This window comes from Salvelinus namaycush, unplaced genomic scaffold (assembly GCF_016432855.1).
Source record: "Salvelinus namaycush isolate Seneca unplaced genomic scaffold, SaNama_1.0 Scaffold1001, whole genome shotgun sequence".
Classification (NCBI taxonomy): Eukaryota; Metazoa; Chordata; class Actinopteri; order Salmoniformes; family Salmonidae; genus Salvelinus; species Salvelinus namaycush.
The window spans coordinates 52,099-77,069 of NW_024057678.1; the positions used below are offsets into that span (position 1 = coordinate 52,099).

Here is a 24,971-nt window from a genome sequence, read left to right on the forward strand (position 1 = left end):
CAGGCGGTGTCACCAGAGAGCCCCAGGCCTTTCTCCCACCGTGGCCTGCCTGGCTGGCTGGCTGGCTGGCTGCATGGCTGGCTGGCTGCATGGCTGCCTGTCAAAGCTGAAACTAGTGGGCTCTGCTTTTTCAAACAGACTGAGAGGTGATGTTTTGGAACTTCACATTAGAATGAAGGGGTTTGGTTAGTGTGTTTCTCATGTACAGTAAGGTGTGTGGATTGATATAACACAAACTACAGGGGTAGGGCATGTCACCGTTTATTAAACACAAACTACAGGGGTAGGGCATGTCACTGTTTATTAAACACAAACTACAGGGGTAGGGCATGTCACTGTTTATTAAACACAAACTACAGGGGTAGGGCATGTCACCGTTTATTAAACACAAACTACAGGGGTAGGGCATGTCACCGTTTATTAAACACAAACTACAGGGGTAGGGCATGTCACTGTTTATTAAACACAAACTACAGGGGTAGGGCATGTCACCGTTTATTAAACACAAACTACAGGGGTAGGGAATGTCACCGTTTATTAAACACAAACTACAGGGGTAGGGAATGTCACCGTTTATTAAACCCAAACTACAGGGGTAGGACATGTCACCGTTTATTAAACACAAACTACAGGGGTAGGGTATGTCACCGTTTATTAAACACAAGCTACAGGGGTAGGAATGTCACCGTTTATTAAACACAAACTACAGGGGTAGGACATGTCACTGTTTATTAAACACAAACTACAGGGGTAGGGCATGTCACCGTTTATTAAACACAAACTACAGGGGTAGGGCATGTCACCGTTTATTAAAGACAAACTACGGGGTAGGAATGTCACCGTTTATTAAACACAAACTACAGGGGTAGGGCATGTCACCGTTTATTAAACACAAACTACAGGGGTAGGGCATGTCACCGTTTATTAAACACAAACTACAGGGGTAGGGCATGTCACCGTTTATTAAACACAAACTACAGGGGTAGGACATGTCACTGTTTATTAAACACAAACTACAGGGGTAGGGCATGTCACCGTTTATTAAACACAAACTACAGGGGTAGGGCATGTCACTGTTTATTACACACAAACTACAGGGGTAGGGCATGTCACCGTTTATTAAACACAAACTACAGGGGTAGGGCATGTCACCGTTTATTAAACACAAACTACAGGGGTAGGACATGTCACTGTTTATTAAACACAAACTACAGGGGTAGGGAATGTCACCGTTTATTAAACACAAACTACAGGGGTAGGGCATGTCACCGTTTATTAAACACAAACTACAGGGGTAGGGCATGTCACTGTTTATTACACACAAACTACAGGGGTAGGGCATGTCACCGTTTATTAAACACAAACTACAGGGGTAGGGCATGTCACCGTTTATTAAACACAAACTACAGGGGTAGGACATGTCACTGTTTATTAAACACAAACTACAGGGGTAGGGAATGTCACCGTTTATTAAACACAAACTACAGGGGGTAGGAATGTCACCGTTTATTAAACACAAACTACAGGGGTAGGGCATGTCACCGTTTATTAAACACAAACTACAGGGGTAGGGTATGTCACCGTTTATTAAACACAAACTACAGGGGTAGGGCATGTCACCGTTTATTAAACACAAACTACAGGGGTAGGGCATGTCACCGTTTATTAAACACAAACTACAGGGGTAGGGCATGTCACTGTTTATTACACACAAACTACAGGGGTAGGGCATGTCACCGTTTATTAAACACAAACTACAGGGGTAGGGCATGTCACCGTTTATTACACACAAACTACAGGGGTAGGACATGTCACTGTTTATTAAACACAAACTACAGGGGTAGGGAATGTCACCGTTTATTAAACACAAACTACAGGGGGTAGGAATGTCACCGTTTATTAAACACAAACTACAGGGGTAGGACATGTCACCGTTTATTACACACAAACTACAGGGGTAGAGCATGTCACCGTTTATTAAACACAAACTACAGGGGTAGGGAATGTCACCGTTTATTAAACACAAACTACAGGGGTAGGGCATGTCACCGTTTATTAAACACAAACTACAGGGGTAGGGCATGTCACCGTTTATTAAACACAAACTACAGGGGTAGGACATGTCACTGTTTATTAAACACAAACTACAGGGGTAGGGAATGTCACCGTTTATTAAACACAAACTACAGGGGTAGGACATGTCACTGTTTATTAAACACAAACTACAGGGGTAGGGCATGTCACTGTTTATTAAACACAAACTACAGGGGTAGGGCATGTCACCGTTTATTAAACACAAACTACAGGGGTAGGGCATGTCACCGTTTATTACACACAAACTACAGGGGTAGGACATGTCACTGTTTATTAAACACAAACTACAGGGGTAGGACATGTCACTGTTTATTAAACACAAACTACAGGGGTAGGGAATGTCACCGTTTATTAAACACAAACTACAGGGGGTAGGAATGTCACCGTTTATTAAACACAAACTACAGGGGGTAGGAATGTCACCGTTTATTAAACACAAACTACAGGGGTAGAGCATGTCACCGTTTATTAAACACAAACTACAGGGGTAGGGAATGTCACCGTTTATTAAACACAAACTACAGGGGTAGGGCATGTCACCGTTTATTAAACACAAACTACAGGGGTAGGGCATGTCACCGTTTATTAAACACAAACTACAGGGGTAGGACATGTCACTGTTTATTAAACACAAACTACAGGGGTAGGGAATGTCACCGTTTATTAAACACAAACTACAGGGGTAGGGCATGTCACCGTTTATTAAACCCAAACTACAGGGGTAGGAATGTCACCGTTTATTAAAGACAAACTACGGGGTAGGAATGTCACCGTTTATTAAACCCCTATCTATTCCCCTTGTCAAGCTCTTCATTGAAATGTGCTTAGTTGTGTGTCCACTGTACTATCTCAGGCAACAGTTGTCCTCATCAGCTCAGCTGTGTGTGTAAGCGTTTGGTTGTGTTCCTGGCACGGTGTGCCCCCTGTGTGTGTAAGCGTTTGGTTGTGTTCCTGGCACGGTGTGCCCCCTGTGTGTGTAAGCGTTTGGTTGTGTTCCTGGCACGGTGTGCCCCCTGTGTGTGTAAGCGTTTGGTTGTGTTCCTGGCACGGTGTGCCCTCTGTGTGTGTAAGCGTTTGGTTGTGTTCCTGGCACGGTGTGCCCCCTGTGTGTGTAAGCGTTTGGTTGTGTTCCTGGCACGGTGTGCCCCCTGTGTGTGTAAGCGTTTGGTTGTGTTCCTGGCACGGTGTGTCCTCTGTGTGTGTAAGCGTTTGGTTGTGTTCCTGGCACGGTGTGTCCTCTGTGTGTGTAAGCGTTTGGTTGTGTTCCTGGCACGGTGTGCCCCCTGTGTGTGTAAGCGTTTGGTTGTGTTCCTGGCACGGTGTGCCCTCTGTGTGTGTAAGCGTTTGGTTGTGTTCCTGGCACGGTGTGCCCCCTGTGTGTGTAAGCGTTTGGTTGTGTTCCTGGCACGGTGTGCCCTCTGTGTGTGTAAGCGTTTGGTTGTGTTCCTGGCACGGTGTGCCCTCTGTGTGTGTAAGCGTTTGGTTGTGTTCCTGGCACGGTGTGCCCTCTGTGTGTGTAAGCGTTTGGTTGTGTTCCTGGCACGGTGTGCCCCCTGTGTGTGTAAGCGTTTGGTTGTGTTCCTGGCACGGTGTGCCCTCTGTGTGTGTAAGCGTTTGGTTGTGTTCCTGGCACGGTGTGCCCTCTGTGTGTGTAAGCGTTTGGTTGTGTTCCTGGCACGGTGTGCCCCCTGTGTGTGTAAGCGTTTGGTTGTGTTCCTGGCACGGTGTGCCCTCTGTGTGTGTAAGCGTTTGGTTGTGTTCCTGGCACGGTGTGCCCTCTGTGTGTGTAAGCGTTTGGTTGTGTTCCTGGCACGGTGTGTCCTCTGTGTGCCGTGCTACCTGGTAGCTACCAGCAGTGAAAAAACACAACATCACAAGATCCAGACTGCTTTTTACATCTGTTTCCACGCTTAGGGTCGCGTCTTCACTCCTCTCTGACCTAACGCAATCTGTTTGTGTGTGTTTTGCAGGCTAAGAGGCAGATGTACACGGACCCAGGCAGCGGGTACAAGGTGTTCACAGAGTTTGCCCACCGCCAGAGAGGAAAGTGCTGTGGCAGCGCCTGTAGACATGTGAGTTCTGGCTTCATGGTCTTGACACACACACACACACACACACAGCCCTGCTGTTACAGTCAAACTCAAGCCTGACCCCTGACCCCTCACCCCAAACCTCTGTCTCCTCTTTGTGTAGTTCAAATAACTCATTTCATTTTTTTCCCCCATTCTTCCCACAGTGTCCATTTGGCCAAGTCAACGTGAAAGACCCAGCCAACAAGAAACATTTTAACTCTATGTATTATGTATAATACACCAAGCACACTCAGGTTCAGTGTACAAGGCATGATATAGTCTGTGTACTGTGCTGTTATTTTGGACAGTTTTAATGGTGTGTTTTTTTTTTTCAGCACTGCGCTAAATGATGAAATTTAGAGTGGTGTGTGTGCAATCCTCTCCTGCTATGAATTCTCTGTGTGATTTTAGTCTCTACAGTAGGACACTGGAAAGGGGGTAGGTCTCTGGAGTCTAAATTTGGTTTTGGTTTTTGAATTTTACCCTGTCAATGATTTTGTTCATTTTTCCTCAATGATACAATGAAAATATATATTTTTTTAACCTTGATTGATGATGACTTGACAGGTATTATTGTTATTTGATTGAATGTCTGAGATGGTGATGTTACTATATATATTTTCACAGGGAGTGTATGAGATGGACATCCATCCCTCTACTGTCCCTTTATCTTCCAAAATGTACACATATGCACATTTTTGAAACATTTTAAACACAAAACACTGAGTTGTCTACCTCCAACTGAAAGGGATGTGCAGTTTAAATAGTCACCAGGTCAAGGTTCATCTCTCAGCCTGGCTCGCTGGTTGAACGTCAGCTGATGGAGTCAACCTGTTCACATACAAACGGTGGACATCAACAGGCTCTCTCCCTCCTGTATTTCCCAAGGAGCCTTCTGGCAACGCAAGGCTTCTCCATGTCTCCCTGCAGCTGCTCCCCCGACACACAGCCCTAATGAACGCTGGGTTACTCACTAGCCCTGCAACACTGGGTGGCAGACCACCCCGCACCAACACACACACACAGGCATGGGGACACACGGGCACACATGCATGCATGCACACACAAATACACAGTAGTGGACACAAAAATACACAGACATAGACAGGCACACAAAATGGCAATGAAAGTAGCCTCTAAAATCAGACTAGGTATTGTACAAGATACTGCACAGAGTAGACCTAAAGCCAGAGTGAGCTGAGGATAACCTTCCATCAGAGTACTGTGTGTGTTAAACCAGAGCAGTTTTAATCTGTGTGACTTCTCACTAAGCACAGAAGTCAATTCAATGTATATTCTACGTTGGTTCAACGTCATTTCCTTAAAATGACTTGGAAACAATGTTGATTCAGCCAGTGTGTGCCCAGTGGGTTGTGGGTAGGGGCACTGGCTCCAAACCTGCCACACACTCTCCTGTATCCATTTGATCGGGCAAACGGTGTCAGGATGAGTGAGTGTGTCTGCCGCGGAATCCTTTCGCAGCCGTCTACTGGCCCGGACAGGTGGGTCCCAAAGGCAAAGTGCTTAGTGATCAGGAGCAAACCCCAGCGAGCGGCTACAAGGAAATTCATGATCCCAACAGTGCTGAGCAGGACAGGTTCACCGCGACGCGTCGTCAGCCTGGATGAGAGGCAAATTTATTTGGGCGACGGTTGTGAAGCGAGGCAGCAGAGCGTAGCGGCAACAACACTTCGTTCGCCATTCCGGGTAGAAGGTGTCACAGTCATCAAGTACCTGGGCCCGCCTGCCTGCCTGCCTGCCTGCCGCAGGTCTGGGAGTTTTGCCTAGGGACTTGTCTGTCACATTACGCTAGATGCATTGCCATTCCAGGGCCTGCGCGCTCCTGCAGCCTGACCATGAAATAGGCCAACTTTCATGTCTGCCTCATCTCTCTCCGTCGCCTCACTCCACTGATGACACAGTTGGAAAGGTATTTCTTCTTCTGTGCTACTGAGACACAGCAGCACAGCTCTCAGTCAGTCCCTTCGCAGCGCTAGCTAGACATATATCTGGGAAACTCATGGTAGCCAGAAGCAGGAAACTGGAAATGTCCCTCGCTCTCTCCAGACTTGTCATGTTGTCAGGCCCTTTTCATGACATACAGGGCTATATTCTATTCTGGATTTTCTATTTCTTTACCTTTGATATTGAATAGTGCCTCGTTGAGGGAAAGCATTTCCCTCTACTGTTTATAACTGTTGTAGCCTGTGCATATGACAAATAACCTTTGTTTTTGATATATTTGTGCATTCTGGAATTCTTTAGAATATCTCAGGGAATGTTTTCAATATTTTAACCTGTATTTAATGTTATTGTCCTGTGCAATAATTATTAGTATTGCATGTATGTGTAAACATAGAAAAGAGTGTGATTGAACTATTTTGTAATTGAATAAACGATTGCTATATTTAAGTAGTGTCAATAGTTTTGCGGTGTCAAGCGTGATCCAAATTGACTGGTGTTTATTTATGCTGAATTTATATCCATGAAATATATAAATAATTTAAAACAGCCTGTACATTGTTTCTGGTTAAAACAGCCTGTACAGTGTTTCTGGTTAAAACAGCCTGTACATTGTTTCTGGTTAAAACAGCCTGTACAGTGTTTCCGGTTAAATCAGCCTGTACAGTGTTTCCGGTTAAATCAGCCTGTACAGTGTTTCCGGTTAAATCAGCCTGTACAGTGTTTCCGGTTAAATCAGCCTGTACAGTGTTTCCGGTTAAATCAGCCTGTATAGTTAAAACAGCCTGTACAGTGTTTCTGGTTAAATCAGCCTGTACAGTGTTTCTGGTTAAATCAGCCTGTACAGTGTTTCCGGTTAAATCAGCCTGTACAGTGTTTCCGGTTAAATCAGCCTGTACAGTGTTTCCGGTTAAATCAGCCTGTACAGTGTTTCCGGTTAAATCAGCCTGTACAGTGTTTCCGGTTAAATCAGCCTGTACATTGTTTCTGGTTAAATCAGCCTGTACAGTGTTTCTGGGCTTTTCTTTGTTGGGATATTTCATCTCAGACAAAAGAAAATGCAATGAAGCCCCATTGCACTGTGTCTACTATTGTCTTGGCAGAGCTATATCACATCCATTCCAGGCTGTGAATTGAGTGGCGGTCTGCCTGGCCAGTTGCTAGTAGTGTATTTATGTCAAGCTCTTAGGACTGAGACACTCTGACTGACCTTCAGCGGAAGCATATGTTGTTCTGGAGCAGCTAGATCCTGCTGTTGTCATGCCGTATGCCTGATAGAGGATCCAGCATAGCAGACACACAGGCAGGGACCTGTCCAGTTTGGAGCTCTGGCTGGCCAGACACGCAGGCAGGGACAGTCCAGTTTGGAGCCCTGGCTCGCCAAACAGGCTTCTATCGTCCCCAGCTGACAGGCCAAACTCTCTCTCTCTCTCTCTTTTGCTCACACACAAACACACACACACAGCCCCGCGGCCGTAGGCCCAGCCACAGTCACTCTCAGCCTCCATCACTGCTGTCCAGCAAGGGTTTGACACGGAGTTGGCGGGCAAAACTGGAGTGTCAGCCGCCTCGTGACGCCTGAAAGGTACATCAGTCTCAGCATCTGGCCGAGAAGTGTGTGTGTGTGTGTGTTTGTTTGTGTGTGACAAAGAGAAATCACAGTGGGAGGGTGGTTTCTTTGCACTTTGTGTGTACGTGTGTGTGTGTGTCTTGATCCAAGCAGCAGCTGAGCAGCCCCTCCAAACATCAACGTCTGGTTGTGCAACAGAGACAATGTCATCTGGCCTCGGGGCAGGAGCTTCACCACTGGTCAGATGGACAAGCAGCTCCCTGTGGTAGAATTACAGCCTGACAAAAACGTCATGCACCTCTGAGTGACAGTCAGCACGCCAGATTCCTTTGGACAGACTGGCCTGCGAATAGCACTGAGCAGCAGTAGGCTTTTCAGCCATGTCTCAACTGGTGGTCAAGCCGGCTGTGCCAGGCCAGAACCCTGCCACTGCCAGATGAGACCGGACAAGGGGAGGGAGGGAGGGAGCGAAGGATGGGAAAGGAGGGAGGGAGGGAGGGGGAGCTGTAGCCTTGAGATATGGCAGAGTTTGGGACTGCACTTTTTGGGTGCATCTCAGTCTGTAGTGGTGGTGGAGGAGGAGGAGGAGGGGGGAGGGGCGGCAGCCTGGATTTGTTGTGGAGAAACAGACAGGCAGGGAGGCTGCAGTTGGTGTTCATATGCTCAAGCTGGCTAGTTAAGAGCTAGCTCTCCTATTCTCCATCTGGCAGGGAACTGTACAGGGGGCTGTGATATGGGCTCCAACAGAGCAGGGAGAGGGGGAAGAGAGGGAGGGAGAGAGGAGGGGAGAGGGGGAAGAGAGGGAATGGAGAGGGGGAAAAGAGGGAGGGAGAGAGGGGAAAGAGAGGGCGGGAGGGGAGAGGGGGAAGAGCGGGAGGGAGAGGTGAGGGGAGAGGGGTAAAAGAGGGAGAGAAGGAAAGGAGAGAGAAGGAAAGGAGAGAAGGAAAGGAGAGAGAAGGAAAGGGCGAGAGAGAAATAGGGGGGGTAGTGATGGGGAGGAAGAAATCTTCAAATGATGCTACACTCTTAGAAAAAAAGGAGCTATCTAGAACCTTAAAGGGTTCTTCGGTCAGGCAGATCGCTCAAGAGTGTGTTCGAGATTGGACATCTATCCATGTCCTGAGGATGTCGGAAAATGCCTTCGAAAACAGAACTATTACCATCAAGAAGGCTTGGGTTTTGCTAGGGCATGGTGGACAGGGGTGGTGGATGGGTATAATCCCATGACTCTGGATTGATCCCAGTGGTGGACACTCATAAAAATCTAAATAAATAATTACCCTTTCCTAAACCTTAACCCTAAATTTGACTTTTGGAGAAACGGAACAATACTGAGCAGGAGGAGTCAACCCAAGGCTCAATAACACTTTGAAATTTGAGGTTTGGAGCAACTTCAACACTTTACTTCTGGAGAAATGTTTAAATCTGCATTGAGACTGTGAGAGCTCGTTGTCTTTGGCTGTCCCCATAGGAGAACCTTTTGAATAATTATTTTTTTGGGTTCCAGGTAGAACCCTATTCAGTCTGAAGATGTATGAGATGTCCCACCCTTTTTTCAAATCATATGATGAAATACATTTTCTAACATGCATTATAATAGGCTGTGGCAGTTCAATGCATTTGATACTATGCCAATAGCCTATTCCAAATCACGCACAATATTTCTCAAAATTGAATAAGACAAATTTTTCACATTTCCTCATCACATTGAAAAAAACACATCTAAAGTAAACCAACCAACCCACCATACACATTCATAAGCAGTCACGATTGTGTTGCATTTCTGAACGAGAAAAAATATTGGCTCCATTGAAATAATTTCCACATTGTTTGCGAATTTGTAATCTCTTGTAGACAGATAAGAAAACATAAGAGATGACCAATTAGGCTACGCAAGGCTTTAGTTCTGGATTAAACCGAGATGACCGATTTTGTGAAGGCTATGTTTCGTTTAGATTTAATATCTACAAATATTCACTTTAACGGATTTCTGTGAAACGAAGCAGTAATAGTCTGCTATGTGGAATTGCGACAGCCGTGGAGCATTTCGCCTCCGGGCAGCGCGCGACATACCTAATATGACACTCTATAATTGGGATTCTCGAGGTGACACGCGCTCCTGTTGACGTTCCCCGGTAACCTAAAGATTTACGCAGACCCAACCGTTTCACTATAGCATAATTCTAACGACCATCTCCATTGTTCATTGTAAGGCCTACCGGTATGCCTATATCTTGTTGACTGGAAGGCGGACAGGGGTTGATTCAAATTGGAATGGAACCATTCAAAGACCGAGGGAGTTGTAATTTAAGGTATTTTTTCATGTGATTAGAAAAGAAAACGTGGATGTCAAGCCCAGCCCATTTCAGAGGAGAAAGTGAATGTGGCTATTTAATTTCTGTCTTCAACATCACAAGATTTCGTTCCAAGCGTTTTTAATATTCTCCCTGATTTGGGCAATATAGCCTATTAGTATAAAATGTGCCTGCTAGGTTACGTAATGTGACACGTGGATTAATGTTACATTTAATAATAATCTACTCAATTGAATAACTTTTAATTTCTATGCACTGTGATGTTTTTAGGCGTGGTGTATCTTGACGCTCATATTCTCCAGATAGCCTGTTAATACAGTTTGACTGCAACACCCAATGATTTATTAAAACGGACCCATCAGAAACCACTGTAATCTGGGGTGTAAAACACACTTGACTAGATTTTAATTCATATGGGCATTGACATGCTGATATTTTGGATAAACCCGTGATGTGTGTGTGTGTGTGTGTGTGTGTGTGTGTGTGTGTGTGTGTGTGTGTGTGTGTGTGTGTGTGTGTGTGTGTGTGTGTGTGTGTGTGTGTGTGTGTGTGTGTGTGTGTGTGTGTGTGCGTGCTCGTGTGTGCGTGCGTGTGTGTCTCAGCATTGTCTCGTGAGCTCTCATTATCAGTGCGTTTGAGAGGGTTTGGTGGAGGGAGAAGAATATGTATAATTGTCTTCTCGCCAAGCGATGGGTTTGTTTTAATTGACACTCGCTGGGACTACAAGAAACAAGGAACAACCCCCATCTACCGGCAGAATCTCCGCCACCCTCTCCTCCTTCTCCTCCTCCTCTTCTCTCTTCTGTACAGCCCCGCCACCCTCTCCACGCAAGGTTGGCTTCTATAACAGGACAACGCTTTCTCAGCTGAAGGTAACCTCAACTTTCACATGAAATACAAATGTTCACGCAATTAATCGGTATATGTGCCATAGGCCTACATTATATCCACATGGCTGATATTTGTCGAGGTGCGAAAAAATGGCATTGAAATAGAATACAGCCTGATGCATGGAGTGGAAAAGATTGTGCGCGTGCAAGCTATAAGATTTTGCATTAATGACAGATATAGTGAGACGTGTTACTGCCTGGTTACTGAGCTTTGAGATGTGGAAGGATTGGCGATAGACGGCTTATTTCTTTCATTCACAAGGAAACCAAAGTCAACATTGAGCCACCCGTGGTATAGTTCAAATATGGTTATCTTATCTGTCATTGTTTTTGAATACATGTTCATGGTCAACATTTTATAAGAAAAAATAACAAGGTTGAAATTGAGAAGACACAGTACACTGAACTGCAGAGGTTAGAGGTGATTCGCAGCAAAGTCTCAGCAGAATAGTGGAAAAAAGAGGGAAAACGGACAAAAAATACGTAATAGTAGCCTAAATGTGTTGCCAGTTTTAAAATGTCACGAGACACCCAAATAATAGTAAAATAACGATGAATTCTGAACTCTAACCGGAATGGAAATACTTTAGTTGGCCGCTATATTTCATTTTATTTATTTTATTCTTCAGGAGACAAAAGCCTGGCATGGTTACAAACAATGCAGGTATGAATTCACCCCAAAAAATAAAAGCCAAGGCGTTTAGAGACCAATAAGTTACTTTCCTTAGAAGATACTAATCTGTGTCCTCCATCCTTATTGGCATTACTGTAAGATGCATCATCAATAGTCATTTATTTTATTTTCAATTTTTTATCATATAGCAGATAATTACACATTTATAACCAATAACCTGCTATGGGACCCTAGACTTCTAAAATAGGCCTAGCTATAAACTAAATCCGAGAAAGAGGCAATAAGGCTACATTTCGATTTTGTTAAGTAAAAAAACCCAAATAGGTTGATTTCCATTTCAGAGAGATGGACACTGGGAGAGCTCATGCATACATTGACGCATTTTAATCCCTTTTCACTCGGATGAAATGTCATTGCTGGAGGCAAGGGAGACACGCATCAAGGGGATCTATAGCACATTTCATATTCCTTATGAAGATGCACAATGAAATTATAACAATACTAATAATAGTCAGGATAATTTTAGTTTATAAAATAAATAACAACAGCTATCTATACATTTAGCAGGATATAAGCTTTTTAAAATAAGGTGGGCCACTTTGCGTTTTCTATCCTCTCCTGGGAACGCGTAATAAACACTGCAATTAAATGTCACACTGAACTGACATAATTTTAAGATTTCTTTGTCCAAGTGAAATGAATCCTCAGTATTTTTTTATTAAATGTTTTACCTCAGTGGTATGAAACTGACAGAGCGCGAACTATCTCCGCTGCTGCTAGCACATTCACCTCCTCCTCTAAAGCTTGGACATTTCTGCGCCGCGTTATCTAGAGGGGCCCAATTAAACACCCGACTTCTGATCCCGGGGACAAAATGGAAATGTAACACTTCTTAAAATGATTGGTGTTGGCGAGAGGAAGCGCACCTGCAACTCCATTGAGCTTTGGGGAGTTTATTAATGGTCCGGACTGTAAGCAGAGTTATCTTTTGTCCTCTGACACAAAACCTTTAATTCTCCCAGACGTGTTTTATTGTCTGTCAGGCCTCGGCCAGGGCCTTGGGGACAGAATAATACACACATTCGTTATATAGATAATATCAATTACCTCTTCGATAACATGGTATCCGTGCAATAAATATATTTAATGGAATTCAATATTTTGGATTAAAGTACAAAATGTCAATGGCAAAAAACAAGCAAACAAGCAGATTTAGCCAATATCATGGGTGCGTGTTGTCACACATTTGAGAGAGAAATCTGTCTGTCAGTGTATCGCGATAGTTTGAGTGTACAGAGGGGTTAATTGGAGAGACGATGGGCATGCTAATGAAGAGTTAGTGGCGGATAATTAGTTTCCATTGAGTGTAGGTTACCGTTTAATTGAGAGAGCATTGATTGGGCTTTAAAATGTGTAATTCCGTTACTTACACAGAATGGAAGCTTGACACTGGCACTTCAGCGCATGCAGCCTTAGGATAACTAGAAAATGCATATAGGCTCCTATATAGGCTTCTTAATTAGGCTTACTTATTATGTTGGTTAGGAAAGGGTCTGGCATTTGGCATCTGTTCGTTTTAGAATCGCCCTATATGTTTTTGCCATGCTCTAGGCTATTTGTGGCATATTTATCGTGGTCCATATTGTATTATTTTGCAGGCCTACATTGTGTTTTGTAGGCTAAACTTGACATATGTTGGCTATGATAATCTTTTACCATTCTCTCTACGGAGTTACTGTAGCTGTCTTCTCCCTATAACATATCACTGCCCCGCCCCAACCTCCCAACACACACACAGACACACACAGACACACACACACACACACACACACACACACACACACACACACACACACACACACACACACACACACACACACACACACACGCACGCACGCACGCACGCACACACGCACGCACGCACGCACGCACGCACACACACACACACACACACACACACACACACACACACACACACACACACACACACACACACACACACACACACACATCATGTAATCTTTAACATGAATTAATCAGGATCCTGTTAAATTAGGCCTATTATAATCTCGGGCTAAAGTAAAAAATATCCAATCCAAAATTTACCCGACAATTGTAAAAATATCGCTTCACACGACTGTTTCACATAAGACGTGTCACATAAACGTATCGAATCAAATTCAACAAATTAGAATTCTGAAACTGCATAATACATTTCAAACATATTAAAATTAGTTCAAATTACAATTCAATATCCAATGCTTATCCTTCTAATTCAATCACACCAAGAGCTTATGTAAATATCCCTAAACCGTATCGTGTCTTTAAGCTGCGATTTAGTCTCCACTAATGTGTCTGGTAACTAAAACCTATAGAAAAGAAAAGTAATGAAAATGTCAATACCCGAAGTGTCTCTCTCCACGCTCTCGCAGCCAGCATGCACGGCGGGTTTGAGAGGAGAGTGACAGCTCTTTGTTGGTGAATAGAAATCAGTGGCATAGAGAGAAGGGGCGACTCCTCCTACCAAATTATCCAAACTGGGCAGGCTTTTGCTCTCTTCACAAATAGAACACGGCTCTCCAACACAGGCAGTCCCAATCTGACCTTCAAGCACACGGAACCCTGTAACGGGAGATCGGTGGGGGACTGTCGAGAGAAAAATACCCAATCTAAACTTCTGCCATTTTAACCGTTCATCACCATCATCATCAGTGCCTGTACTGGCACCCGCCGTATCAGCTGGACTATACTTTTTCTTTTGGTAACAAGACATTCAGGGGAGAGGAAAACAATTTATTCCTGCCTTGACTTCTCCCCGTTCCTCATCTCTACACCGAGTTGTATTCGTTTTCCCCCAGTTTGCTTTGCACACTTGCAGAGGAGGTAAGCTGAGCTGAGTGTGCCTCTTGTGTGTGTATGCCTGTCTCGCAGCAGAACCAGTCGGATGCTCTGAGCCTACCGGACGCAGAGCTGTATATGGAAGTTGTGGGCTATAAGGCAGAAGCGAGCTGTTGCACATTGCGTCGTTCAAGAGCGGGAGCCATGCTGTTCCACGGGATCTCCGGTGACCACATCCAGGGCATCATGGAGGAGATGGAGAGGAGATCCAAAACCGACTCGCGCCTGGCCAAGGGCGTGCGGCTCAACGGAAGGGAAGCGGTGAGGAAAATTAACACAATGCAATGTTGTTGTTTTATTCTGACATCTATGACGATTAACACCTACATCCGAATGGAAATAACTGCTTATGCGCAAGAGAATGCTTTAGAAGGTAGGCCTATAGTTGGGCTAATATAAAGAATCACTCGAAATAAAGTCTTAATGTTGTGGTTAATATTGAGTTTACAGATTCCTCTGCCCAACATAACAAACAATAACATGCAGCCTAAATTGTATGCTCGTCTGGGGAAGTTTTCGTATGTAATACAAATATATTCACTTATAAACCTGTTAAGTGAATGTGCATAAACTAAATGTGACAATTTGCACAATTTTCCAATTTGTTACACAATTTATATTTTGAGCAAATAGCAAATTGCTGTTGTCAATATTTATTTATATAATATAGACTATAATTAAACAATAATTACAGATATAGCCTACTAGAGTTATCTGTGCTTGATTATTATTAGCATTTACATAATAATTTATTATAGGCCTACATCATTTGTGTTATTATGATAATTATTATTCCTGGGTCATTGTTGTAATTTATGGTTAGGCGTGTAAAAGTAGGAGGTTATAGGGCCTTCTCGGCTGTCGATACAGCTTATTTTAAATGTGCAAGGAAGCGTCATTAATTATTCTTTGTCATTGTAATATCATTATGTAGCTCCATTTGTTAGATAAGTTGAACGCAGTTACTCCCTAAACACAATGGGCCCTGCATGTTATTACACTTCCAGCTCCGCAGGAATTTCTTGGGGTTCATTTAGCTTTTAAACCGAACTGTCATGAGCCTAAAATCTAACTAAAGTGCTACTTACTATTTTATTTATTTTCAAGAAAATCGTGTAATGCTGATTTTAGTGTAATATGTAATTTTCATATATGTTACAGTTTTATCACACACAAGCCAAACCCTCACATGAGAAGTAGAGGCCTACAGACTCAGGATGTGAGCCATGCATTTCCCACGTTAATATCCCCCTCCTTTCCTTCTCCTTCCAGACCATGCCTTCCATGGGCCCTGAGAAACCCGCGTTGTGTGCCGGCTGTGGAGGCAAAATATCGGATAGATATTATCTGCTCGCTGTGGACAAACAATGGCACCTACGGTGCCTCAAATGCTGTGAATGTAAACAGCATTTGGAGTCAGAGCTCACGTGTTTCGCCAAGGATGGCAGCATCTACTGCAAGGATGATTACTACAGGTAAGAAAAATCTAAGGTTATGAATTGTTTTTCTACAGGCTTAGTGAAATAATGTATTTTATTATTCGATAATTGAACAACTCTCTCTCTCTCTCCCCCTCTCTCTCTCTCTCTGTTTGGTATTAGGCCTGTCATACAAACGATTGTTAGTGACTGAATCCATAGGCGTAAAACACAGACATAGGCCACGGAAAAAGGCAAATAGGCTATAAATCTAGGTTAAATGTATAATGTATGCAGAGAAGGCTTATTGGTTCGATCGGCTATAGCTTTACTCAACAGGGCATACAAAGCCTCATATAATGACTCGACAACATGGACATAGACACAGCTGTAGCCATGTAGCCTATAGATATCAGAGGCAATCTGACATTTCCACTGCATAGCCGAGGTGTTATTATACAAAAACTGCGGATGGAGGTTATAACATTATAAGCAAACTGCTGGGGGGAAAAAGCAATAACGACATGGAGGTGTCTTTTATGTGGCTCCCCCCCTCTCCTCGCAGTGTGTGTGAGTGTGTTCCATTTTTTTCAATCCTGTTCGGAATGTTTTAGAAGTGTCATGTCTGCGCGTCCTTGTTCTAGAAGGTTCTCCGTGCAGAGGTGCGCTCGCTGCCACCTCGGGATCTCAGCATCTGAGATGGTGATGCGCGCGAGGGACTCCGTGTACCACCTGAGCTGCTTCACGTGCACCACGTGCAACAAGACCCTGACCACAGGCGACCACTTCGGCATGAAGGACAGCCTGGTGTACTGCCGGGTCCACTTCGAGACCATATCCCAGGGAGAGTACCCCCACCCTGGCCTCAACTATGCCGAGATGGCGGCTAAAGGTGGAGGTCTGGCTCTGCCATACTTCAATGGCACTGGAACGGCCCAGAAGGGAAGGCCTCGGAAGAGGAAGAGCCCCGCCATGGGCATAGACATCACTAGCTACAACTCAGGTGAGGAGACAGAGAAGATGAGAGGACTGGCTGGTTGGGGAGTTGTATCGGGGAATTGATGCTGTTGCACTCTTTGAAAATAACGTTTCGATGGGGATGTAATGGTTAGGGCTAATATATTGTTATTACATGCTAACGAAGGGGCGGCAGGTGGCCTAGTGGTTAGAACGTTGGGCCAGTAACCGAAAGGTTGCCAAATCGAATCCCCGAGCTGACGAGTTAAAAATCTGTCGTTCTGAACAAGGCACTCAAGCCACTGTTCCTAGGCTGTCATTGTAAATAAGAATTTGTTCTTAACTGACTTGTATAGTTATATAAAAAAAAAAAACACGACGTGCGCTGGTGAACTGACGAATATAGAGCTGGCTGCTGGAATTTTTGGCTTGCTCGGTGTTTAAGTCCGTAGGCCTACTCCGAAAGCAATTTTAACCAAAAAGGGAAGGGGGAAAGAGAACAATTGGCCATTCAACAAAATTGAAGAGGCCTTCTATGAATGTCTGCTCTGTTCATGAAGCCTATTTGCATTTACCATCATTATGCTACATTTCTTGTTGTCAAAATGATCTAAAATGGACCCCCAGTTAAACATTCTATTACATTTTCTAATTAAGAATCGTTTTAGGTTATCGAATGTCTAACATGGGCACACACATGAACTTGAACCATATGCACGTGCAAGGGGTAACGGGTGACCTATACGCACGTGCAGAGGGTACGGTAATTCACTTGCTTAAAATGTGCCGCAGCTAATGCCCTTTTTCCGCCTTTAGTTTTACTTGGGGGGACATTGCCTCCTCGGTTAGGCTATAGCCTACCGTAGGCATACAGTTAGCCTAATTTTACTTTTGAAATCTGGAATTCAAAACGCAGAATGTTATAATGCAACCAACCCCGCATATTCTCTTTTGTTGTTGCTTTTTAGAATTAGTATCCGGTTGATACAATTGTTAATTGTGTGCCAAGTTTCCTCTGTTCACCATGAATGAAAGGAAAAAAGGTAATCTGCGTGTTAACAGTTCTGCGTTAATTGAAGGTGCTTTAGGAATCCCTGGCCTTCAACCACGTCTGAATCATACTCGGGAAGGTCAGCACAGTTCTCAGAAACAGAACAAGTGAAAGATGGAGCGGGAATACAGTAGAATAGGCCTACCAATAATAATAAATTAATAACGTCAAGGATAATAATCGAGATTTTCTGAAGACTGTTTCATTTCCATAAATAATGTCAATATGCCTCCTTAATTTATTTGGTCTCCGTTTAAAAAATATATATATATTTAGCTATAGAAGTTGTGCATCTTTAAAGCACTTTTTGGTTGCACTGCAAAGACATACATACACGCTTGTAGTTAACTCAGAATGAAGTCCTGCTTTTGTATGTAGCGTTCCAAAATCAGAAATTGCACGTCTTTCACAGTCAGGTGCGGGCAAAAACCTTTATATTGTCTAGATCCGATTTATAATGTTTTGGATCTGTCTCCTCTGTATGCCTATACGTCTTTTAGAGGATTCTCCAATGCAGTCCCATGTCGACTTTGCAGTTGTTCGGTTATACTTTGCTGCTCAGCATGTTTTCATAGTGACCCCTGGTGGGTAGTTATAGAACGAAAGGCACTGGACGAAAATAGGATACCCAAGATTTAAAGATTGAGGTCTTATTTATTGCAGTGCTTTCAAGATGCGTGTCTAACATTAATTAAGATGAACATCTGATATCTGAAAATAAGTGTTTTAAGTTATAAGTTAATGATGAACAATCTGGTAGTAGTCCTGGTCGAGATTCATTTGAAAAATAAATGGAGTGTGTAGGTCAGAGATATTTAATCCTAGATTCATCTGCGTTCATGCTTAGCTCTGGATTCACTAAAACTAGAATTAAGCCTACTGGAGCAATGCATTTTGGGTCTTTGAAACCGGCACTAAAGTCTGTCATTTAAACGAGTGATTTGCATTTCCAGGGGGCCGTAAATAACAAGATAGGTGTGTTGAAAAAAATGAATGGCCTGCTATATTGTTCCAGTTTATTAGACAGAGAATTAGAGACGACCACTTGATGTGATAGAGTAGAAAGAGTCTGTCATAGGGAGCTACTGTAGGTCCATATACGCTATAGAAATGACTGCTGGCTGTGTTGACTATTAAAATAATTGTCTTTTAATCATGGAATGTCAATCAATGATTGTAAATATTTTCCCATAAACAGTTAAGGACCTAATATGATGGTGCATGTTGGAAGGAGGGATTACATTTTAATGACAAGACAGTATTACTTCCTTTAAACACATTAGAAATACTGTACCAAATCAACTAACTCTTACTGTAGATTTGATTTATTTTAAAAAATAAAATACATTTATAATACTTTCTAAGGGTTTCGGGTCAGTTCAATTTGGAATAATTATGAATCAATGAAAGATTTAAATCTTAACTGAAAACTATGGCCAGTTTACGGACATTTTGTGTCTTGAATTTCTGTTCATTGGAATGCGTGGCCATATTAAACTATTCCCAACCCTGCTCCGGTTGACTTGTATCTTTCTATTCTCACCCATTTTGGGGGAGTGCCGTCCATCTAATCTTCTAGGGATTATATTTACAAGTATCCAGCAGCACCCCGATTAAAAAATATATATATTATTCTACAATGCACGTAATGCATTCTCCAATGTGGCAGTATTTGTGTTCTAAGCTGACGCCTCCTCCTCTTGGTTAGGTTGTAATGAGAATGACGGGGAACACCTGGATCGTGACCAGGCCTACCCTCCAGCCCAGAAGAACAAGCGCATGCGTACCTCCTTCAAGCACCATCAGCTCCGCACCATGAAGTCCTACTTTGCTATCAACCACAACCCAGACGCCAAGGACCTCAAACAGCTGGCCCAGAAGACAGGCCTCACCAAAAGAGTTCTACAGGTAAGCAGAAGCCATCGACCTCCTTCTCGACCTCTGACCTAGTATGACGTCTTCACTGTATCCTCCATTCCACCATTTGTTCTTTTTTTTTGACCATCAGTCCATTTAATTCATCCTTTTTTGTTTTGTTAGGTTTTAATAAAATGTTTAATTTGTTTTCTACCAATGTTGAGTTGTATGGAATGTTGTTAGGCACTAGGGTTCCTTGATGTACTGTATGAAGTAGATGTAGTGTATTTGTAGTGTTCAGGGTTTATAGACATATCATTTATCCACTAATCACCCCCAGTCTCCCTGGGTTAGTGGTGGCAAGAGTAACTTAAACTAACGTTCACAGAGCGAGAAACTTAAACTAACGTACACACAGAGAGAGAGAGAAAGAGAGAGAGAGAGAGAGTGCACAAGTCTTGTAAGGATCTTTTACAAAAGAAAAACTTTTTCAGCTGGTCATTTCTCATGTGGTTTCTACTCCCTGAGTCCAAAATAATGGCGTCAAAAATCAGCAGTTTGTAGTTATTGCACTTTGTACTCTGCCAGGAGAGTCAGCTAGTGGACAACACTGTGATGTCAAACAGAACAATTTTATGAGAAAGAAAGAAAGAAAAGAAAGTAAATAAGTTGCTAATATATATATTTTTAATATACATCAGACATAAACATAAAGTAAAAGCCATTGGATTGGATTGGTTTACAGGTATGGTTCCAAAACGCAAGAGCCAAATTCAGAAGGAACGTTTTGCGACAGGAGAATGGTGTTGACAAGGCCGACGGCACGTCACTCCCTCCGCCCTCGTCCGACAGCGGCGCTCTGACACCCCCCTCCAGCGCGGCCACACTAACAGACCTGACCAATCCCTCTATCACTGTAGTGACCTCCGTCACGTCTAGTTTGGACAGCCATGATTCGGGGAGCCCCTCACAGACTACCTTGACAAACCTTTTCTAGCAAGCTCTACGACTCCTAGCTCTTAACTCATTTTGTTTTTTTCCCCCCAATTTGCAATGATATATTTTTAAACAACATCTTTAAAGAAAACAGAGACAGTTCCATGGATACATAAAGTACGGTACTGTACTGTACACACAACAGAAAGCAGCAAGAACATCGACAACAACAACAGCAACATTTCATCAGGAGGAGATTATTTTGATGTGTAGCATTTGCAACCGCTTGGCAGCTGAGTTTGTAGTCAACCTATTTAGTGATTGGTCTTGTGTCGAGGACGTCTTGAATCTGGAAGGCATTGACAAATTATTATAGAGGGTACCACAATCTGGGTCAGAGCCCAAAATTAAGTTATTTAAATGGTAATAGTATATTATTTTTACTTTATTTAATTTAATTTGTTCATTTGATTTGATTTAGTCTAAAATTGATCCCGGCCTGATAATTCATTTAAAATCATTAATACTATGTTAGTACTATCCTATTTAAGGCATATTTTGATATTTCCTTTTTTAATTTTTTTTATCTTTTAAATATGAATTTTCAGAATGTTGTGTAAAAGATCATTCAGAGTTATCCTGGATGTTATAAGACATTGGAGCATTATAGAGATGAGTAATTTCCCGTCTCTAAATTAACGTTGTATACATTACAACAAAACAAACATTACAACTCTAATGCCAGGTGGCTGCGGTGACGTCAACATGCATTTTGTCTTAACATGATACACCTCAACTGTGATAGAAAAGAATAAGAACAGAACACATCTCTAGATCTGTACAGTGGTAACTGTCCAACATGTAATGCAGTCACGTTGATATTAGAAGGAGTTCAACAATATAAATCAGTGAGTAAAATTCTGATTGGGACAGAGTTCACGGGCACTGTTTGAAATTATTGTTTCCATGATACTTTTACTAATCTGTTGGCCTCATTTTACATACCAAACACACAACTGGAAAAACAATTCTGTTGGCCTCATTTTACATACCAAACACACAACTGGAAAAACAATTCTGTTGGCCTCATTTTACATACCAAACACACAACTGGAAAAACAATTCTGTTGGCCTCATTTTACATACCAAACACACAACTGGAAAAACAATTCTGTTGGCCTCATTTTACATACCAAACACACAACTGGAAAAACAATTCTGTTGGCCTCATTTTACATACCAAACACACAACTGGAAAAAACAGTAGTTTATCTGGATTCAGCGAGCCCGTAGAATTACTGTTAAATACAATTGCACAGTGACAATATACTGCCCAATGGAAAGTACATTGTTATTATTATTATCATCATGTTTCTCAGGGTAAAGAAGGGTTGATTCTGAAAAAGGTAAGAAGGTCGGAGAGGAAGATTATAAAAAGTGAGGGATGACGATATGGAAGATTAGATGTGTAGACCTGACAGAAACATTACAATGACCCCAGAAAAGCTGGAGATATTAGACAGCTAGTGGGACAAAGAAATCATCCTCCACGTTTTCTCCTTGGCCATATTTAAACTTTACCGACACTTGCTACTGAACAGACCAATTATCTTTTTCCTCTGGCTGATTTCGGAGAAAGAGAGACAAAAAGAAATAGAAGGATTTCTTTCTGACGGGGTTCAACTTGTATTTTTTGTCTCCTGGGCAAGCTGTTTAAGGTCGTTGGCGTCGGGTTGTGGTTGATAGCAAAGCAGGACTACATGGTGCGAATTAGGAGAAAGAAAAAGAGAGATTCCTGGCTGCGGGCTTCAAACATTTTTTATTGTAATTGTCACAATTTGTTCTATTGTAGAACATAGCGTTACTCTCAATCTACTTGATGAAGTAGATGCTTAACTCAGTTCTACTATGTGCCTTATGCTATAACTTGGAAGAAAGTTTGTAAACTTCAGGATTTATATGTTATTGTTTGTTGACTGATTCACATCCTTTTGACGCCTCACTAGTTTTGTACTGTTTTAACATCTTATTTCTGAAGATCTTTTTATGGTGTATCCTGTTAGAAAGGGGGCAGCGGTGTCTTAGAAAGCAGCACTCTTTCAGATATAGTTGGTTAATCCAATAATATTCATGTTTATAGTTGAGTACACTAAGTGTTCTATCGAGATTGTCCATGTTTCCCTGTTTCTTGACAAAGATGGTGTATAGAAACTATTTCCCCTTAAATATTTATGGACCAAACGGTTGTTATATATCTTATTAAATTTTGTGTGAATAAAAAAATACTTTGTTTTAAATGAGTTTTTATTTTTCATTTACACTTGCCATTTTTTTTTGTGTTATCCCTTAGATACTAGGTTTTTATTATTTTACTCACATCAACAAATGAAAAAGAGCATTCAATGATTGATTGACCAATTAAAACAAACGTTCCACATTTTTTTACTTTCATTTTTAATTATTTTTATTTCCTATTTGATGGTGTTTACAGCTTCAAAGTAATGCCCCATGAATTTGCACCTAAACCCTGTAGTCAACAATTATGAAAATTGCTTTTTAATGCATGAATATGGCTATATAACTTTTTTTAAATGGAAAAAGGAACGCTGCAAAGCATACATTGACTGATATATCTGTATATTATATAAGTAGTGCTAAGGTGGCATAACAGTAAATGCAGACCTATAAAGCCAGGTTGCTCTGTAGTTAATATATTGTTACTCTATGATTTCTTACAGGGAGAACAAATCTTGGGGCATTACAGCCAAACTTCCCGACGTTTGAAAATTCCCTAAAGTATTAAAAGAAGGGGGAAACTTTGGTCGGAATTCCTCACCATTGAAGACAAAGACAGTATTAGGATAAGACGATAGAATATTGAGAGAGAACAAAATAACAAGACATGTTTCAGTCAAAAAAAATGTACAACAACCCAAAAAAATTGAAAACGTTTTTCCTGAATGTTTGAATCGAACTACGGAGAAGAATACAGTGTGTGATTACTGATATCGTTGTGAAAAAAGACTTGACTTTGCTCATATTGGAATGCCATTCACACACAGTGGAAAAAGTTGTATAGTAACATAGCTGTATATAGCAGAACAGCATGGCAGCACAGGGGGTACAGTAAGACTAAGAGACTGCAGACATTTAACAACACTACAGGACACACACACACACACACACACACACACACACACACACACACACACACACACACACACACACACACCCTTCACTTACCCCACACACTCTAACCTCTACCCTCTATAGAATCAGCTTGCTATATAAAAATTAAAAAAACTTTCTTTTGTCACAAATGTCATTTTGTAAACACATGGCCTCCTTGAAACTCGGCAGCAGGACGCCCATCAAACGGGCTGATGAAGAGGACTGCAGAGTTGGCGCTTTGCCATCTGGCTGCACTGAGGAAAAAGAGGATGTAGCACAAAGATGAAGAGGATTCCCATTTTGCATGCACCTCATCATATCGTTAACATTTTCATTGAGCTGTATATTATTACTTCGTTTGATGCATTGTATTAGTATCATTCGTTGTCAGCTGTAAAAAAAAAAATAATAATAAACCCTATGAAAATCCTTCCCTGATGATGCTCATATACCTTACGGTGGAAAATGAAATGTCATTGTGATGACATAGATGGATTTTAATGCTTGAAGCTTATTTATACATGACATTCAGCTAACTAAGGACAATATTAACAATCCGATTATTACTGGCTGATTTCAATATCGTAGTTTTTCTTATGTTCTTGTTTACTGTGCAGCTTTTAAAATACACAACCAGTTCACGGAATTAAAGGTGTGATTGCAAATACTAGATGGCATTAATTAGATGTGGAATTCAAGCTATTTACAATATGTTTTCTGTTCAGTTACAGTGTATAGGAACTGGATAGAGTCCATTCAGACTCCTGACAAATGTGGGCACCACGTTTCATTCTTGGGGTAAAACTACACCACATAATTCTAATTGACTAACCGCGTCTCCTAGTCTCACAAATCACAATGCCTGTAACCTAATCCCACTGGCTTGGGTCCTCAGTGCTGTGTGATTACTGCTCTACGATGAACGCTGCATATCCATGTTGGGAAGAAGGGAGACGGAAGGGAGCAGAGGGCCAGGATGGGGGAGGAGGGAACGGTGGTGCCACATGGGGCCTAGTAAACAGCTTGCTGTTGAATTCCAACAACGTGGGAAACAGCAAACACTACAGACAAGTCCAAGCCTAAACCTCACTCACTGGGGTGCTGGTCGTGCTGTTTTTCCTGGCCCGGGCGGTGGGCGGTTTACAC

At 42.3% G+C, this 24,971-nt stretch overlaps 1 protein-coding gene across 2 annotated transcripts; it reads left to right on the top strand.

Annotated features, from left to right (window-relative positions):
- The first annotated feature begins 14,138 nt into the window (after nt 1-14,138).
- LOC120035273 (LIM/homeobox protein Lhx9-like) lies at nt 14,139-24,169 on the top strand. 2 transcript variants are annotated; one of them, XM_038982068.1, is made up of 5 exons: nt 14,139-14,696; nt 15,708-15,910; nt 16,498-16,856; nt 19,570-19,769; nt 23,393-24,169. In XM_038982068.1, the coding sequence occupies exons 1-5, from the start codon at nt 14,454-14,456 to the stop codon at nt 23,447-23,449; spliced, it is 1,062 nt and encodes a 353-aa protein (XP_038837996.1). In that variant the 5' UTR covers nt 14,139-14,453; the 3' UTR covers nt 23,450-24,169. The 2 variants fall into 2 exon arrangements, with proteins under 2 accessions (XP_038837996.1, XP_038837995.1); XM_038982067.1 differs by lacking the exon at nt 23,393-24,169 and adding an exon at nt 20,464-22,944.
- Nucleotides 24,170-24,971: the final 802 nt, after the last annotated feature.